General features: G+C 38.7%; 1 protein-coding gene across 3 annotated transcripts; it reads right to left on the reverse strand.

The window, feature by feature from the left end:
• Nucleotides 1-861: 861 nt before the first annotated feature.
• On the reverse strand, nt 862-18,661 carry apol1 (apolipoprotein L, 1). Of its 3 annotated transcripts, XM_030074456.1 has the most exons (35): nt 18,385-18,661; nt 18,149-18,202; nt 17,393-17,461; nt 16,981-17,049; nt 16,793-16,864; nt 16,464-16,532; nt 16,200-16,271; nt 15,653-15,727; nt 15,473-15,544; nt 15,277-15,345; nt 14,740-14,811; nt 14,566-14,634; nt 14,412-14,480; nt 13,520-13,585; nt 13,365-13,415; nt 13,186-13,260; nt 12,730-12,777; nt 12,414-12,473; nt 12,251-12,310; nt 12,070-12,141; nt 11,255-11,308; nt 10,565-10,630; nt 10,257-10,334; nt 10,085-10,144; nt 9,540-9,620; nt 9,360-9,413; nt 8,674-8,760; nt 7,715-7,771; nt 7,371-7,448; nt 7,182-7,232; nt 6,450-6,506; nt 4,515-4,592; nt 3,685-3,724; nt 3,382-3,433; nt 862-3,197 (listed from the first exon to the last, which is right to left on the reverse strand). In XM_030074456.1, the coding sequence occupies exons 1-35, from the start codon at nt 18,385-18,387 to the stop codon at nt 2,243-2,245; spliced, it is 3,114 nt and encodes a 1,037-aa protein (XP_029930316.1). In that variant the 5' UTR covers nt 18,388-18,661; the 3' UTR covers nt 862-2,242. The 3 variants fall into 3 exon arrangements, with proteins under 3 accessions (XP_029930316.1, XP_029930317.1, XP_029930318.1); XM_030074457.1 differs by lacking the exon at nt 11,255-11,308; XM_030074458.1 differs by lacking the exons at nt 12,070-12,141; nt 12,251-12,310.
• Between the last annotated feature and the right edge of the window lie 1,661 nt (nt 18,662-20,322).

Here is a 20,322-nt window from a genome sequence, read left to right on the forward strand (position 1 = left end):
CAAGGATGATGTCTTGCTTGTCATGGTTGGTAAGGAAAACACAGGGAGAGACTTGGTTCCAAAAATAGAGCAGGAGAGGTAGTCACACACCTGTCATCATCTATTAAAAACACCCAAAGCAGTCTATTTGTGCAGTACACTACATTTTGGGGTGCTATATATCCTAAACATCAAAATATTACAATATCATTCATCGACTATGTGTAAAATGTAGCCTTCACACAAGCTCATTAAACCTTTAAGAAAAAAAATACTGTAAAATACAATTAAGCAGCTACAAGATAACTGTTGTGTAACTGTAATTTATTGTAAAACCATAAAACCTAATCTCTCAATATTGGTCTTACAATAAATATCAGTGTCAGTGTCACCACCAATATGACCCTTCACCCTGACATTAAAATTCTTGGGGAAACACTGGATAATTAACATTTCAAATTGTCAGATATGAGGAAATTTCATATCCTTGCGAAATATCAGCTCTCAGTGACTTCAGTCTCAAAAATATCGGCGTCAGGCCTTTGAAAATCCATATCAGTGGAGCCCGAGACTCAGTAGCTCTGTGTTGGCAGTGTTAAATCTTGTGTGTAAATCCTGTTTTATGACTTAATAATTCAAACAAAGGACCAGAACAGCCACGAAACTTGTTCTTCACCTCCATTGTTCATGGCGGTATCTGAGCAACAGCAAACATTACTGAAGGACAATTTAACAAACGTGTTTACTTTGGTTGTAAGTGAGCAAATACAGAATCAGTGAAGAAATGACTTCAGCCCCAGTAGTAAGTAGAAGGAAATGAAGTGTTTAAGTGCTGTGCAGTCATTTAATGTCAACCCATAACACACATATTTTTGTCTGACCTTTTATTATCAACTTTACACACATGTAATACACATATTGTCCAATATTGCACATAAAAGGTACCACACATAGTGACACACAGTTCCACCCAGAACAAAATGAAATCATATGCATAACGTTTATTAAACAGAACACAGAGCTGATATTAATGGGACATTCTGATGTCCGCAGTGTTACCTTGAACACTGTTCAAGCACCTTGGACTTTTTCTTTGGAACTGCAGTCTAATGAGGAGGGATTACAGTTCCTCCATCAGTGTCATGTTAAAGAGAAAAGACAAAAGTCAGAAATGCAGTGGTTGTCAGCTGGTTTTCACTCAAGCCACCACACAGTAACGATTTTACACCTGGGATACCAGGAGAAAGCGATTAGTAACCCAGTATGACAGTAAACCAGAAATACTCTGTAGCTTAGGCTGGCAATATCACCGTCAGCTTTCATATCACCTCTAAAAACACATCAGGTAGGCTTTTACTACATTCCTTATCAGCTATTTTTTGCCTGATTTGTTCTGCCCCAACCTTGATTTTATTGGTGTGAAAGGAAAAAAGTACTTTTTATACAGCAGCTTTCCAAACAGCTTTAAAACTGACTGGTGTCATCAAAAGCTGTTCAATCAGACAGACCGACTGGTAGAATCACCACAGGTTTGACACATCAGCAAGTCAGATCCATAACCTCCAGCAGAGGAGAGGAAATGGAGGATTGGTTTGCATAGCAGCTCTGAAACCCACAAAACCAGGATCTACAAATAGAATGATTAAACTGCATTGGATTTCTAAGGCATTATAAATAATGAAGGCACTGCTCCCTAACAGTACACACAATCTGTAATGTTACACCTGGCAAGTAAAATCTCAGTATTTCAATATGAACTAATACATCTGAATGAATCTCTAAGCAGCAAATTAAGTCAAATGCTAAACCATGTTATAGATAACAATCTTTTGCTTCTAGTTCTTTTACTAATCTAAAATTAGGCTGTCAAAATATTTGGCTCTGTTAGCCTCCCATCTTAAGAAAAGACACCATGGCAGTGTTTAGGCACTGGCACATTTTCTATCAGAAACAGATTTGATACTTTAGCTAACTAATTTTCTCCCTGTAGTGTAACTGCAGACCAAAAACCAGAGCGTCAGTCTCTAAAAAGAAAAAACTGAAGCACCCCTCTTAGGACACTCAAAATATTTTGAAGCTATTCTTTGAGAGAAATTGGCACCAACCTCCTGCAATCAGCAATGCAGGGAGATGCTGGGATAATATATGATACTTTCAAAATAAAAAGTTTAATGTCCCAAGAGGGCAACTGATAAAGAGTCTTCCCATGAAGACATCAATAATGCAGTATGGTTTTAGGACTTCATCAGCTTTGAAGCTTTGGTCAGACATATTCACGGTTTTCATAATCCTTTTTGATGGCTTTTTTAATGCGGTCAATTTCATCTTCTGAACTGTCAGAGTTCTCATCTTTCTCTTTGTTGGCATTGTCTGAGGTAGCTGTGTTATCACTGCTGTTGTTTTCTTGTGGGCTGGTGGACTGCAGCTCCTCTCGTATCCCGTTGAGCTCCACCAGACCTTCGTGCAGCTGCCCAGCAACCTCTCTGATTTTGGCAGCAAACTCTGATTTGGCCCCTTTCTTGAGTTCTTTTGAGTCTTTGGCCACAAAGTAGATGTCCATACCTACAAAGAGTCCGGTGAGCACCCCAGTAGCCATACTGGCGATCTGAACTGCTCTGGCTGCTGTGCTGCCTGCCACGTTGGCAATCTGCACCACGCGCATGATCTCATTAGCATTGATGAGGATAGCCTTGCCCACCATGGCGCCGTCCTCATAAATATTGTTAAGCGCAGGGAAGTCCCGGTTGTAGGCATGCTTTTTCATCTTGATCAGGTCGAACTTACGCAGGTTCTCAATTCCCTGCTTGATGAACATCATGCACTTATTGAGGTCGGCCATCTTTTCCTGGTAGTCCTCAACTATTTTCTCCACCTTCTTGCGGTCCATGGAGTTGTTAACCTGGTTAGAGATGCCAGCACCGGCTGAGGTAAGACCGCCAGCTGTGGCCACGCCAAGCCCCACCGCTGTGACAATCAAGGAGGTTCCCATGGTGACAGGGGCTAGAGCCAGGCCAGCGATAGTGGCCACACCCCCGATAGCACTGGTGGAGCCGCCAGTGATTTGGGCAATCTTTGTGTTCTTGTTGAATTTGTCCAGGCCGTCAGCGATGGCATTGAGGTCGATGACGTGCTGCCACAGGCTCTCTGCTCGCTCTGAGAACAGCTTGTTGAAGACACGGATACCTTTCTGCACCTTCTCCGCTGTCACAGCAAACGCCCTGGGTGGAGCAAGGTCAAACAAGGAATTACTCAGAGTTAACGTAGAGCAGACGTAGTCAGTAGCACATACCCAGTCATCACTATATCTTCAGATAACTTGGGAAATGGCTTAATTTATTAGCAAAACAAGGAGACATAAGTGATGAAAAATCTTATTTACATCAACCGTGTGCCATCACTTACTTTGCTTCTTCTTTTTCTGTCATGTCATCGTCTTGAGGCGTGTCCTCCCACGCTGCGGGAATAAAAGTTTGAATGAAAATAATTTCCCCTCTTTCTTATGCCACATTATAATGTAAATGTTAAAATGAGGACTGTATAAGGCTTGGCAGGACAGTGAGTTCAGAACAAGCCAGGCAGTATCAGAAAGGGATGTATTGATTATGTCTGGTGGATGCCACTGATCTGACCCACAAAGGACTCAAGTAAAACAAACCCAACAGCCAAACCCAAAGGAATATATCTCTGTATTTGTGTGTAACTTACACTCCACTGTATTCCACCAATCCATAAGCCCCTCCACATCCTGAAAGAGAATGTTAGATTGTAAAAAGCTTTGCAACTTTGCAGGTACACAGATACAAAGGTCCAGTGTAGTAAGAACTGCATTTCTGAATTTCATGATAATTAAAAGCTGCGGTAGGCAATTTTTGGGGGGTATTACTGGCCAAAAATTTCATAATAACCTTTCAGTGTATTGTAATTCAAGTGGTCTGAGAGAAAACGAGACTTCTGCACCTCCTCTTGACTCTGTATTCAGGCTTTAGAAACTCTAGCCTAACAGGAAACTTAAGCCAATGACAGGTCATTTCAGAGAGAGGGCGCTCCCACTGACTGTTGTACAAATGTTTTATTTTTAAAAAAAATCAACAAGACAAACTCAAATGGCTTCACATTAACAATATTTATGTGAGTGAGTCTTGTTTTGACATTTCCTGGCAAATGCCTGCACTTGTCTGGAGAGGGGGGTAGCCATGTACTTCAAGGTGGAAATGATGAAGTTTAATTGATGCTCTGATTGGTTGACAGCGTATGTAGTTACTAAGCTGACCCATAGCTTATCAGACCATAGCCAGTCAGCCAACTACTGGTCAAATTAGCCATTGTTGTAGTATATGCAGTGGATGCAGTGCATAATTTTATAGATTAGGCTCTTACTCCCTCAGGTTTTGAACCACTGGATCATAAATGACAGACGAAATTATGCACATTGTATTAGAAATCAGTATCAAACTTTTCCTGGCTGAGTTAAAATCATCAAATATAATGAAGTATCAAGGATGATAAAATAAAAGTATTAATATAATGGCACGAACCATGTCATCCTCAGGCTCCGCTGGGTTGACACGGAAGTCTTCCAACTGGTCAAATAAGGATCTTTGTCCGCCTTCATTCTGAGAGGGCAGAAACAATCACTCTTTAAAATCATATCTGACACCAGAATTTCTTTCCAGAACAAAATACCTATGTAGTAGATTTCAGCTGGGATGAGTCAGCAAGGCAAGGGCAGAAAGATGAACAAACATGAACAAAGAGCAATAGGTCAAAACAGCTGAATGCTATTGTATAGCATATATCTATGAGGAAATCATCAGTTTCACTTTTCATAAACATCCACATGAGGAGGAGGAAGTGGTAGTAATGGCGATTTTGAATGCACAAGCGTTCTAAAGACAGTTTTTGCAGAAGTGTGAGGGCCAAAATCTCCATGGACATGTTGAGAAAAAGGAAGCACAGAAACAAGTTTGGGCACATTGCAGAGTAATCTCATCTCATCCTTCATGCTAAGGGACTGCGCACACAACATTGTGTGGTGGTGTTTAGGTGGGGGGTGGGGAGGATTTGTGTCAAGAAGACAGGGAAATAAAGGAGGAGAAACCACATGTTCACTGTAATTGTGTCCGTGGGGGGAGCAAAGCGGATGCCCTGGAGAAAAATTCTGTAAATGACCGCTGTAGAGAAGTTGTTTTGAGGGAGCAGGAGGGGAGGAGTCAGGTGACTGAAACCATGTGATGGAGCTTTTGTAATCCTGGACCTTTATGTGCCAGACTGAAACACCTCAGCAAGAATCAGACACAAAACCTTGACACACTCTGAGCTTATTACATACTGACAGGGACGGTAGTTATAGTTTAAAGCTGGTATGAGAGAGAGAGAGAGAGTGAGAGAGAGAGAGAGAAAGAATAAGTGTGGGAGTTTGATGACTGAATGAATGAGCTGCAGTCTGCTCTTCTGCAACTTTTGTGTACATTTGTTTAATTGTCTTATGTCTTGTGTGCATTCCAACTACCTTTTGTGCTTTCACTAAGGAGTGACATAATGCACTGTCCTCCAATAGAATGATACCAAAAACAGCTTGGCGTGAATCCTCAGTTATTAGCTCCTTTTACACTGCCTGTTCAAGACGGGAATGTTGTACCTTTATTCCACCTCACTCTGCCCAAACTGATTAAAAAAAAAAAAAAATGCTGTCATGGCTCACCAAAATTCTTCAATATAGCATAATAAAATACTTGTGATCATATATGCACTAGAATGTGGATAGGAATGTACAATGCAAAAATAAAGCTACTTTCCATTTCTGCCTTCTGCCCTAAAAATAAAGAAAAATAAAAGGGACAGCTCAAATACAAAAAAATTAGAGCCAAAGTAAACTGCAAAACAAGCCATATGTGAAGTTGAAGTGTACTGCGTGCCGCACACGCTGGTGTGTACAAGCATAGAGAGGGAGAGAAAAGCTGAGTGCTAAGCAGCACGTGCTTTACAAATACGTGTCTCACAAATGGGCCTGAAAATGCCAGACACCACGGCAAGAATAAGCAGAACTCCAGCTCCCCTATGCCACAGAACCAGAGGCAGTGGTGCACAATGCAGATTTACGCTGCTGTTTGGTGTCAGTGGAGCTGAAGAAAAGGTTTGATCAAGCGATTAAAGACACAAGCAGCGAACCGAGAGAGGGCAACTATAGCGGCAGCAGTGGACCTGTTAAAATGCTGTGTGTAGCCTATTTGGATAGGTCATATGCTGTGCACAACAGGCTTTTGGACAAGTTCAAATATGTAGTCTATTTGGACAGGGTCTTGGTGCACAACACACTTTTTTATACTATCTGGAAACACTGGCCTAGACACCCAAAGGTATTGTGTTACACATCACGCCTCTGCGTGTAAAAGCACAAAGCCGGTGTAAAAACAGGTCTTCATAATGGTAGCGTTGTGGAATCTCTGTGTAAAAAGTGCTACTGTCTTTACCTCTGCAGTGTTACTGCCTGCAGCTCCGTCCTGCTGGTTCTTCTGTACAGCTTTAGCCTGAATCAAACACAAAAAGAAGCACAGTTAAAGCTAGTAGTATCAGTTTACTTTTTTGTTGTGGATCAAAACACTGTTTCCTCCCTGTTTGTGTTTTAATTCTAAAAAAAAAAATCTCTGGACTCACATTTCTCAATGGTTTAGTAAAACCTCAAAATGCTGATCCAAAGAATCACAGCTGTTTTTGTTAGCTGACTGGCAAACTTGTATGACAAAGATATAAGCAAAATATTCAAATGGCAGTGATTTATTTTCTTGGTTCATTCAAAATCTGGTGGGTCAGCAGATCTATAAGCTGGTGTGCCGAGTTTGAAGCTAGGCTGACTAGCTCACAAAGCCAACCTTACCTGGCTAGACTGCATTTTTTCAGTTAGCAAGAACACTGCTACGCTTCATATTAGTTTCCTCCTCTCCTACCTTTCACTGTTTAAACTTGGTGTCAGTCAAAGTAAAGTGACAAAACCAGGTTCTTTGGCTCTGCCCAGAGGATATTTATGTTAACGGTACCAGTGTTCTTTCAGATGGTGCAAAATGATGACTCCAAATTAACATCTCCTTTCAGGCAAATAGTGGTTCACAGCTGTGTTAAATGAATTTGAAGATGTTTCTGGGAAAAACAAACACTGTCAAAATGTAAGGGAGCTCATTTGTTTGAGTCATGTGTTTTAATTTTACCTTAATCCGAGGCAAGAAGGGATTGTTTTTCTTGGGTTTCCTCACTTTGGTCTAAAAAGGATCAACAGAATTTAATTGTTAACTGAAAGACTGTAATACACAATGGTAAGGAAGGATAATTAAAATCAGAATAAAAATCTTTCTAATTGACCAAATACAACAGCTGCACAAGGAATTTGACTATAAGACCTCTTTGTCCTTGTCCTCCTCTTTCTTTTCTTCTTTGGATGAAGACTCTTCTTTTAGTTCCTCATCATCAGATGCAGCCTGGAGTAAACAACAAACAAATAAGCAATGACAAACTGTCACAGGAATATTGACATAATTACTTGTAACTTGCATACTGCCTTCACACTGATGTGAATTCATATCTAGAGGGTGTACTTGCAAATATTTAATCAATTATACAGAATCTGTATCACACACACATAACAAAGGGGAACAGGTGCAATGCAAATAACAGCCATACGCATGTACCCAACAGATGATAAACAAAAAATGCAGAGTAAAGAAAAATGAAGGATGTCATGTACCTTGGCTGCAGTACGTGGCATAAATGGATTATGACGTTTGGGTTTTTTCACCTTAGTCTGTAAAATGACAGAGTGACATCATGGAAGATGGCATGAGAATCAATTAAATGAACCGATTTCATTAGAACTGATGATTTGTATGTGTATGAAATAACAGTCGATATGCTCAGACAGGCTGCTACATAACCATCTTGGTATATGAAAAGCTTTGTTAAAAAGCTCTTTATTTATTTACCCTCTGAATACAGAATATGCGATATGTATGTTTTTGTACATTAATACACACACATACTTTTGTTTACTATATATTAAAAACAGATGTAGTTTGATTTCAATATGGACCAAAATGTCTACTCTGAACGCTTTCATACTGAAAATTTCCATGTCAACACCCACGTGACTTATGGGCAAATGTGATCAAACTGATAGCGATCGGTTTCAGGATGTGATAATGTATTGGAGTGAAGCCAGATCATTTGTATAGCACAAGGCTGAAGGAACAATACGATGCAGAGCTGAAACGCAAACTGAAAGGCAAGGTGCTGTGCTGAAAGGTACAGTGACATCGAGCAAAAAGAGTTCAGTTCCATGATTTGATAACTATTTATTAAACTATTTAACTGAAATAGTGTACTTTTTTTTTTTTTTTTTTTTACTCGAGTGAAAGAGTTCATAACAAGGATCGGAGCCTGATAAAATCCCTGTTGCAAATAATTCTCAGTGTTTGTTTTCAGGTAAAGGAACAGCACATGGATGGGGGCTATCACAAACAAGTAATTTAGATCCTGCCGACCAATTTAACATGGAAAAAAGTATATTACCAGTTTAAGTTTGTGCTGATCATTGTGTTGTCCTATATCTTGAACCCCATTAATCTGATACTTAAAGGAAGCAAAAACAAGTGCTGAGAGGTTTTGGCAAATACTGTTTCAGCCATAAAGATGAAAATATGGACTTACAGTAGGGTTGGCCTCCTCTCCCTCTCTGGCCTCAGTGGAGACTGATTCACCTCTCAGGCCTTCATCATCTGACTGGCTCTGGGACAACTAAAACAAATGTCAGAAAAGAAATCAAAATTAAGAACAAGCATATAAAAATTGTTGTTTTAAATTTTATTTAGATTGTCTTTTTGTCAAAGTGAGACTGTGTGTGTCTGTGTGTTTGTCTTGACTTGTGTGTTTGTCTTGTCTGTATTCTAGCTGCATGCACTGTACGTATGTGCTAAGGCTGTATTGTATTTTTCTACCGAAAGTGCCAAAGGCTGACATGTTTGGCCAATATTAAAGAATTTAAATTTGACCACTATTTTGCCAAAAAATCACAAGTATTTGGTAATAACCCCAAATTTTTAGATTCTTATCAGGGTGTGAATGCCTGTGAAACAGCCACACTAAAATTCTGCACTGATACCCAGAATAATGAAATTCTGTTAAGGTTAGCAGCTTTTAACGGTGGAGTGACTGACTCCCACGACTCAGTGGTACAGTGGTAGGCAAACTCTGGGCCAGACTATGATATTTAAGCTAAATTAACTTACAGAAAACTTCAGTAAGATATTAGAAATATCAACCTGAAATATTGGGCTGAAAGAATTACAACTTAACCAGAGGATTTACAGGCTGTGGACAAAACTGATTATCTATACCTGATTTTCCTTCTTCTGTTTTTGTGGACCACCTCTTACTGTTCTGTTCAGCTCCTGAAATTAAACCACAACAGTTTCCTCAGCCACAAAGGCACACTATGCACCATCTCATCAATACACATCAGCTCCATACTGATGAGCCACATGCACAGTTGTGATTGGCCAACACCGAAAGCCTACCTCCTCCGTGGGTCTCGCAGGAACCACGGGAGTTTCTGCAGATTTTCCCTTTCTCTCTCTGGGGATCATCTTCTTGTTTTCCTGCAAAGGACAAAATGAAGATGTATGTTCTCAAATTAGATAGCTAGCATTTGAAAAAAAGGGCACCCAATTTTCAGGTTCAATTCTTAATTTCAGTGGTGCTTTACTGGCATGATATAAATGATGACAGACTATATTTATGACACAGTTCATTCGTGTTCAAAGTGTGACAACAATTGATTTTTCAGCTATTATTTCACACTGGATTTTCTCTCCACATGGGTTTTTTTTTTTTTTTTTTTAAGAAGAGGGGAGATTGCCAAATTCAGTGTTTACCTTGAGTAAGAAGTGAGATTCACAACTATCTTACAAAATGCATAATGGAGACTTAAACTGAATCTGTACATATATACTTTTGAGAGCTTTGAAAGAACTGAAGAATCATAATTATAAACATTACAGACAGCAATAATGCGCAGATAACCTACATATCAGTTTGACTACATGTAAAGTGTAAATCATACCTGAGTATCCTCAGTCCCACTTGGTTTTAGTTTGGCTTGTGTGGCTGTTCCCTTTAGCTCCTGTAGAGAAATAGCAGTCTTAGCAATACGACATACTTGCGACAGAGGAGAAGTCAGAAGTCTCACATGAACCTCATGGCAATGAGGGGCAGTTCTGCCAGACTATGCCAACCTCGTCTGTTGGTCTGGGTGGGACAGCTGGCGTTTCACTTCTTTCCTTCCTCTCGCACTGGATCATATTGCTTTTGACCTGGCAAGGGCACACACAGATTCACACGATGCCTGAGATGGACAGGAGGCTCTGCCAACAGCCAATCGGCTTTTAAAGGGAGGTAAAAGGATGAAAGAGGATGTGGTGGAGGTACGGAAGAAGAGCAAAAAGAGAGAGGGTATTTTTGAAAGAGCATGATCAGCTGTGTCTGTGTGTGTGTGTGTGTGTGGTTGCTGGTGACGCAGAGATGATGCAAAAAATAGACTGACCGGTTTTGGCTTCTCCTCCCCTTGTTTCTCATTCTCCTTGGGAGTCTCTGTCTCCTCAGTCTCCTTCTGAACAAACACAAAGCATACTAAATATTAGCCATCAAACTAACCACAGTCAGATAAAGCACATAACACAGGAGGTTCTCACACACTGCCTTTATTTCTCAGCACTGTCTTTTTAAAGTGAATGAAGTGCTGCCAAGAGTGCTTTTTAGGCTGGTATAACTAAAAATGACCAGTGATGTTGTTGATACCCTGTAACCATGACAATGCACTCATGTATCCAATCTTCTTGGCGTGATTTTTCTGCCTATAAAAAAGCAGCTGATCTAACAAGCTGTTTTTCTGAAAAGTTGCACTTGTTTCAACTGGAAAAAAGCCAGTGGCAACACTTTTTCAGCATCTTTTTCAGCCCAAAATGTGTCCCTTTTTTAAAGGGACACATTTTGGGCTGTGGAATGGCTACTTCCCATAGCATTCCATGTAAAAAGACAGTAGCAAGTGAAAAAAAAAACAGTATGAGTGAACATGGACTCACTTGTTAGAACCAAATTCAACATCACCACAGTCCCATCACCATTATGCCCACTTCATGATGAATTCAAACCACCCTCAAACTAGCATCACCATCCTCCTCCCCCTCACACCAACACCTCCACCACACACAAACACATCCACCAACATCATTACTTTATGTGCAGAACGGAAGGGATTCAGTTTGGACATCACTCCAGCCACTGCATTCTGAGAGGGAGGGACATATCATCATGAGATTTAAAGGGATACCCTAACATGAACTAATTCATGGGAAATGTGAAGACTTCTAATATTTTAGGGAAGCCTGAAGTGCAGTCTGTTCACTTCCTATAGAGCTGAATGACCAGCAGGACCCAGCTTTGTGGATGGTCAACAAGCTTGTTGGCAGAGAGAGGGGGGCCACAGCTAAACTTTTTGAGGTCACTAGTTGTACACAAATAATTTCTGCACTTCTTTTGTTTCGTTAAAAACGTGATTTTGTTTCATGAACAATAGATCTCTCTGGCACATTCAAACGTTCTCTACAATTCTTACTTGAAAAAAAAATACATGATTAAAAAAATGTCTGGAGGACAGCTGCATCCATTCATAGGCTTAATTATGGTCATTTTAATGTGTGTTTTTTTGGGGGGACTGAATTTCATTAAAACAATGAACCATTTTGAAACCAAAGCAGTGATAAGTAGATAATTAGCCTGTCCACAGTGAGGCTGCATCAGACCACTACGGAGGTGCAACTGAAGCCTCTTAAAGTTTCCCTGATTGATAAGAATACAGAAACCCATCAGCTGAGTATGCACGTGCAGTGTAAAAAGTAGAAACTTTCCCCCTAAGTGTGGCAAGTGCCTGGTGAATAAAAATAATCATAACTCAAGTTGTGTTTTTACAAATACACAGTGAAACAGGAACAGCTGAACATCGCCCCGTCCAAAATAGCACATGGGAAAATCCTTGAATCAGACTCACACCTGTTTGTGGCCTGATGTTCTCTCAATGCTGGCAGGTGGATCCTCATCATCTGACCCTGTTTGTTTCTCATGCTGTAAGAAGATATAATTAATAATTTTCCCTTCTTAAGAATCCATCTTTTCAAAATAAACCTCAGTTTGCAGTGTCAAGTGATTACAATCCAGACCTAACCACTCTTACTTTGTTTCCAGAGCGAAATGGATTCAGCTTTGTCATCGCTCCAGCCAGTTTATTCTGATACTGTATAAAACAGAGAGAGGAAAACAACAAATGTGACCATGCAGAGAGGCTAAACCGTTAACATGAATGAAACCAGATAGCTGCTATTTGTATTTTTACAAACCTGTTTGTGACCAGAAGGCCTCTCTCCATTGTTGAACATCTCTTCGTCAGAGCTCTTCTCCTGCAGGTGAAACCAAAGTTATTTGTACAATATGAAGTGGTACCAGCAGTAATAGTATCAGTATTGTTACTAGCAGCATCTCATCTGTAGATTGCGTCTTACATTTTCTTCCCATCATTTCTGGGGCACTTTTGGTTCAGATAATAGTTAGTGGAGAAATATGAAATGTCGACGTACAACAAAGACTGGTTTTTAGCCCAGTGGATGTCAAAGTTGTGTGCTGTGGTATGAATCATCAGTACGTGTCTCCTGTTACCTGTCCGTCAGTGTAGAACGTGCTCTTCATATTTCCACTTGAATCATTCTGAAATTAAGGCAAAGACAGAGTTGTTGCTTCAAAGTCCATACTACAAAGCTGTAACTTGCTATAATTTTAACTTAAAAAGCTGCCTCTATGCTAGGGCTGAACGACATGGCAAAAAAAAATCATACTGCAATTACTTTTACAGATATTGTAACTGCAATATGATTCACACGTTTTCTTGTATCTGGAAAATACAGTCTGTAGGTCAGGATGTTTTGTCACACATTTTATCTCTATCAAAAAACTGCAGCTCCTTTGGATATCACATATTTGATATTATTGATAATATTTTTTGAGTAACTGCTCAGCGTACTCTGTGTCCTCACTTGAACACTAATGGTAATGTCACAGGAGACCCTATGCCTATGCCCTATATAAGAGGAAGCCAAGTTTCTGTGCTGTGCCCACCTGTTTGGCTTTGGTCTTCTCTGTTGAAGAGATCTTTTCATGGGAGACTGTGGCGTCCTCACTCTTCTCCTTATCCTGATATAACACACGGCACAACATCAGTCTCAAAGCATGACAAACAATATAAACTAGTGGCTGATTTGTGTGTATGATACCAGGTTCTGTGTGACAAACACTACCTGAGCTAAAGAGTGGAATGGATTCTTCAGGATCTTTCCCATTACTCCACCCTGACAGAGAATTTAAAGCAGAGGTTATGAAGCAGTACAAATAAGCCAACACCCTAGTATAGAGGTTCAAACAAAACAGACAAATGGCAGGACTCATCTCTCACCTTTGAAGTCTTCTCTGAGAGATTATCACTGCTACCAGAGAGTTCGCTGTCTACAGACAAGTCATCCTGAAACAGACAGATACAACATCCATGATAAAAATTATACACAAAGGCAAAACAAACACGATCAGATGTTTGGATGAAAGTACACATGCTAAAGATGATTTCATGACCATGGCCATGAAGGCAAGGTAGGTTATGGGCAATTATTAAAGCAGTGTAAAAAACTAGCGAGGCTCGGGGCAAAGATGACCTTTTTTTGTGAAATGCTTGCAAAATTGAAAATGAGGGGGAAAAAATTACCAAAATATTTAGGAGTACATTTTAGGAGTAACTCCATTCTTTTTTTATTGGATGTGTTATCAAACATTCAGATATAACTGGACTGTCCCCAGAGGGTCATTTCAGATGATTCCTGGGAGCCTGTGACTGGATGATTTTCAGCGTGTTCTGGATGGGTGGCTTTTGATCAGAAAACAACTGAGGATGAAAAAATGCCAAACATAAACAAACCATTGTGTCAAACAAAGCCAACACCGTGCAAAAAAAAAAAAAAAAATGAACAAAACAAAACAAAAAACACAAACACAATTAAAGTATTTCATCAGTGAAGGGATGGTAGATGGAGTGGTTTGGAACAAAGAGGTAAAAATAGTTTCTGGCAATGGAAAAGAGATTAGATCAAATGTTAATGTTAAAAACTGTGTGTTTATTTGTAGATTGTATTACTAAATAGGTCAATAAAAATGTCCCTGAAAATGAGCAAAATACTTAATTTGGTTATGAGTGATGCTGGGACATTTTCAGGGAGCAAAATATCCCTTAAAGTGGATTGTTAACCTTTTGGGCTGAAATCCATCAATGAAGACATCCATGAACATGGCCACCTCACCTGAGACTGAGACTTGGCACCTAGCTGCTTAGGTTTTCTGAATACACCGCTTAAGAACCCTCCTTTTTCCTGGGAAGACAATGTGAGGGAACACAATTATAAATCTGATAATATTCTGCCAATTAAGAACTTGGCTGGTTTTAATGAACCTCACCTTAGTGTTGCTATTCTCAGAAAGATTGTCATTGCTGCCTGAGAGCTCAGTGGATGCAGACAAATCATCCTGAGAGAAACCAATTAATATTAATCAACATCGAGAACTCTAACATGGGTAAAAGTTGTACAAATGAACTACAACATTTTGAAAATCAAACCCCATGTCTCTCACCTGAGATTGGGTTCTTGCTCCTAGGGGTTTTGGGGATTTTTTAAACATCCCACTGAATATTCCTCCTGTCTCCTGAAAAAAAAAAAAAGCAAACAGCAATTCAAATTTGACAATTTCATCCAGAGAAGGATTTTAAAAACAGCTTCCCATTCTGGTATATTTCCAAATGAGGCAGCTGTCAAATGGCCAGGCCTGGGATTTAGTGTTTCATACAAATAGCAGCTCTGTGGTCTAATTTGCAGATTCATTTAGGTCCACTCACCTTATACATCTCATTCACCCCAAAAACACACACTTCTCAAACTCTCCATCCAGTGAGTCAAGCTCTATCCACTTGTGTTAAATAAAACAAGGATCACATGATTTCTCCTTTGTTTCAAATTAGTTAATAATAGAGAAAGACTTAATTATATAGCTTGTGAACTAAACCATTCAATTCAGCTCACAGGGATGCTACTTATCATTGTTTTTTTTTTTATTTTATTTTGGGTGACTAAAATTACCATTAAAAGTATTTATTTGGCTGATGAGACTCACCTTAGTGTTGCTGTTCTCTGACAGATTGTCGGTACTTGATGCAAGGTCACCGTCTACAGACAAATTATCCTGAAACATACAAGAATGTAATTCATTTTTAAACTTTTAACTGGAAATCTTACCCAGACTAACAAGATTACTTTTTCAGGTGAAGTACGGCTATGCCGAGAATATATAACAGAAGCTCATGTTTCACCTGTGAGGACCTGCGGTCATGGCCTGGTTTGGGTGATCGTCTCAGTATTCCTCCCAGCACTCCTGTTTTCTCCTGAACACAGAAGTGCGAGGAAGGGTTTAGTTTCAATTACTAAAGAATTTATGGGTGGGACACAACAATAGTTATCAAAGCAGAACGTACACCAGAAAATAAACTCACTTTAGCTGCGTTGTTGTTGTCTGGTAAGCTGTCACTACTGGCAGACAGTTCAGGATTGTGCACAGAGAGGGTTGCCTGTAAAAGAAATGAAAATTCAACACATCAACTTCATATTTCTAAACAATTTTGGAGGCCTTCCATCATCAGTGAAGATACACTGTCAAATTTTAAAATCTTCCTAACTTGTTTTGTGACTAATGATTTATTTTTACTTTCCTTTTTCAGAAATAGCATCATTGCAATAAGTAAAGCAGAAAAACAACAGTAATGTCAAAGAATAAATATGAAACAAAGACATAAAAAAAAAATCATTATTCTGACAAATAGGAGGTTACAGAAGGAAGACACATTTTTGTTGTTGTGATAGTAATGGAGAGCCAACAGAGTGTTTGTTAATTTGCTACTACAACACTGAAGTATGTTTCAAGCAATAACAAATAGTCATGAGTTTTTGTTCATATTTTACAAAATGACTCCACTTCTGTTACACACACAGGAAAAAATGTACAATTGCAAGCACAATAAGTTCAGATGAGTCAGTACACACCTGAGCAGACGTCCCCTCCTTGGCAGGCTTAGTGGTCTTCTTCAGGATTCCTTTAAACATGCCTCCTTTATCCTGAAATATTAAATATGTCCATCAGTATGCCAGTCTGAATTACAAATTGTCACTGATTTATGACACAAAGATATTTATCCAGGTCATGTTTATCAGAGATATAATCAGAAATACGTAATAAATAAAAGTGGCAAAAAAAAAAAAGAAAGAAAAAAAAAGAAGTGAGAAATCCAGCACGTGTATTAACCTCACCTTAGTGTTGTTGTTATCAGTCAAACTGTCATTGCTCTTTGAAAGCTCACTGTTCACTGACAGACTGTCCTGTGAACCAAAATAAATAAAATTAAATAATAAATACAATTTAAAAATCAGAATAAGGACTATGTGGATTAAGTTGATGGAGATTCAAATCATGGTCAAATCAATTACGGTGATGCTTCAAATTCAGCTCCAAAACGTTTTAAATCTTTCTTCAGTTTTGTTCCCATTTTGCAAAATGACCTCTACACTTTTGTTATATACACACACAAGAAAAAATGTACGACTGCAAACACAATAAGTTCCGACCAACCAATACACACCTGAGCAGATGTCCCCTCCTTGGCAGGCTTGGTGGTCTTGTTTAGGATTCCTTTAAACATGCCTCCTTTATCCTGAAATGTTGATCAAGATGCCAAACTGAATTACAAATTGCCATTGATTTACAACATAAATATAAGTATAAAAAGAAAAAACGGGATAAATCCAGCTACTGTGTCATAAACCTCACCTTAGTGTTGTTGTTATCCGTCAAACTGTCATTGCTCTTTGAAAGCTCACTGTTCACTGGCAAACTGTCCTGTGAACCAAAATAAATAGAATAAATAAAATAAAATAAAAATAAACACTAAATGGTGAACCAAATAGTATAAATCCATCATGATGCTTCAAATTTAATTCCAAAGCATTTGAAATCTATTTTTTATTTTATTTTATTTTTTTAAATTGTATTTACCATAATTTCATTGTTCTAAAATGGCAAACACCTTAGATAATATTGGTATTCAAGTCAAAATCAATATTTAGTAATCAACAGTGAGTTTTATCTTCATGACAACTTTTTTTAATCATTGTAGTTGTAAGGTTTTTTTTTTCAATATTTTTTTTAAGTAAAACTTGACAATTCACTACCACCACCTCACCTGTTGGACTGACGGTTCAATGGACCTGGAGGATCTTTTGAACATCCCACCAAATAATGATGCCTTTTGCTGAGTGAGCAGTGAAGAGGTGAACATTTGAGACAAATGCTATAACCTTGCACATATTTTAAATATATTAACACCGGTAACATCAATAACACAAAGCTATATTTGTTACACATGAATAAATATGCTGAATATTCACAACCAGCTTTAGTAATCTAATGAGACAGCACTGTTAATCTGTCACACAGGTGAACATCTGTATGGAGACTGAACTGGACAGTTCCTTGATGACTTAATGGAAAGAGAGATCAATTTTCTAGAGCAGAATTAACCACACACAGTGGCCTAATGAGATTGGGGCACTGAATAGATGGCCTTTTGAATATATGAACACAAACTCAATGTGGCATTAGGCCTACCATTCGTGCCTATTTTTCTCTTTCCACATGTCTTTAATTTTCATTTGACAAGGCATTCAGGAAGTCTCCCAGTTACTATCATTTAACAACAGCCTTACCCTGTGATGTAATTCTGCATAAAAAGGCGGCCTTCAGGCAAACAAAAACCTTTACGATGTCTTTCCATTAGAAAACCCTATTGGATGCTGTAGCATAAGGTATAGGGCTACTTTAACTGGGTTTAAGTGTTTTACAGCAAACTACACTCCTGCCCTTTGCCAATAACAAAGTGAATCACAACACTGAAGCCTCCCATAGCAACAAATTAAAAACATCCCACAGCTTTACTCACAGCAACCCCTCCTCCTTCACACTCCAGATCCAAATCCATCTTATCATAGCGCTCCTGTCAACAAAATATCAAAACTTCACGTTAACTACGAAGCGGCCGTTGGGAGAGAGCCAAAGCGTTAGCGGACACAGACGTTTCCAACTATGATGCTAAGGTTAATGTTTACGGGTGAGAGATGGAAGCTACCGACAACAACAGTGACTTCTTTCCAAACAAAAGTTTCGGTGTCAACTCACCATTACGCCCTTTGGTGTCGACGAGGTAAACTGTGTGTTTTTTTAGCTAGTTGAACTGAAGTTGGCAGAGATTTGTCGATGCTACACCTCCAACTCCTAACCGGAGGTTCCCGTAGCGATGTAGGGTCTGTTTACCCCTGAATCGCGGCTGTACAGCTGTAAATATCTCCCTGTTGAAAGGAAAAAAAGGCTGATGTAGGACACACGCACTACTTCTTGGTGTCCTGGCTTGTGTTGACGTTCATCAGTCAGTGTTGGAAACCGGCGGAGCAAGTTTTTCTTCTCACCTGGAGGGATTAAAAAAAAAAAAAAAAAAAAAAAGATGTAGTCGGTCAGTTGAGGGGCGTGGCCTGGCCGCTTCACCTGCGAGCTCGTGTTACGACCGTTAAAAGCTCAGCCTCATGGTGCCTTCAGGAGCGCCTCGTAAACTCCCCCTCTCAGGATGAAGACGCTGAAAGTAAAGGCTACAAATGAAAGTGGCTCAAAATAACACGGCATATGAGAGCCATTGTTGGGAGAGTAAATTAATTCCAAGAAAAAAATTCTGAGATTTAATTAAATTTAATTTTACGAGAAGAACTCTTTTTTTTGTTTGTTTGTTTTTTTTTGGTCAAGGAAACGCATCGCTTCACTGTGCTTCTTCTTGCCGAGTATCATGACGTCATCAAAATATACTTTGCAACTGGATTTATTAATAAAGACATACTCCTGATTTCAGCCTTGAATCACAGTATTATCATAGTAATCTGGACTTTGAAGAGTCATTGATTTGAGCGTATCCAGGAGAAAACAACAAGCTAATTTAATTTTTAATCTCAGAGAATTTCTGAGGTTTTGCTCGCAAATTTGTGACTATAACCTCCAAGTTTTTATTACTTTTTCCTTTGGTGTATGACAGCACAGTGAATCACATTGTGAGACAACTCTTGTTGTTTCTAACATGACAGCATCAGCATAGGAAACAAAAATAAAAGATACTAAACAATAACAGTAATATGAAGGTCACGTCAATAACAATAGCAACAACATGACTAGAAAGAGTATCAGCATTATATATGATAATGTTGAGTACAATTCAGAGACATCAATCATACTACAGTTTAAGTGATACACGTCCAAAAGAGATCCCGATCTGGAGGTTTATTTTTGTTTTTGTTACTTACCTCGTTCAGCATAACCTCATGTGAAGCTGTTTTTATCATGATGTTTACCCATTCTTTTAACTCTGGAGATTTGGTTGTTTTCCAATATATAATCTCAGAATTTTAGAGTTTTTCCTCATAAATTTGTTTTTTTTTTCTCTGTACTGTTTTGACAAGATAGCCTAATCCATCTTTATCTTTTCACTGAGGTCATGCTCACTCTAATGTATTGAATTTAAAAGTGCAAGCAGAGAAATAAAAAACAATTAAGTATATCAAACATTATCGTGTGATAGTTACTTTCCCACCATGATTCATAATCAGTGAATCTAAAATTGTGTGTAGAACGGTTTGTAGTTTTATTGATTGTTTGTCTGATTGCTATTGAATTTGGGTAATAATCAACTTGTCAGAGGCAATTCAATACAGAGAGCAAAGTTGTAAAACCATTAAATGATAAGCTGTGTTTACCTGTGGCTTTGATCTTTCCTAGTGTATTTGCCATGGGTTCAGTACGACTACTTCTGCATTTGTTTTAATCTGTTTGAAGAACCAGATTGGTGGGGATTTACAGTTTATGGGTTTAATAATGCAAACTAAGTCATCGTTCACCCAAAAATTGTATTAAATTGACTTTAAACAGTAGTTTTCTGACATTCTGGCACAGATAAGATTATCTATCAATCAATCTTTCTGATAATGTAGGTGTATATTTTTTAAATTGAAAAAAAAAAAAAAGAGAAAAATGCTATTTTATTTTTATTTATTTTTTAAAGCAAATGTCATTGATCAAAGG

Source organism: Myripristis murdjan, chromosome 17 (assembly GCF_902150065.1).
Source record: "Myripristis murdjan chromosome 17, fMyrMur1.1, whole genome shotgun sequence".
NCBI classification, from domain to species: Eukaryota; Metazoa; Chordata; class Actinopteri; order Holocentriformes; family Holocentridae; genus Myripristis; species Myripristis murdjan.

Excerpts from the sequence above, each read along its gene's own strand:
- apol1 (XM_030074456.1), bottom strand. Across the intron at positions 15,545-15,652 it reads ACAACAACAACGCAGCTAAA|GAGAAAACAGGAGTGCTGGG; the intron begins GTGAGTTTATTT and ends TTCTGTGTTCAG. Across the intron at positions 8,761-9,359 it reads AACAGAAGAAGGAAAATCAG|TTGTCCCAGAGCCAGTCAGA; the intron begins GTATAGATAATC and ends CATTTGTTTTAG.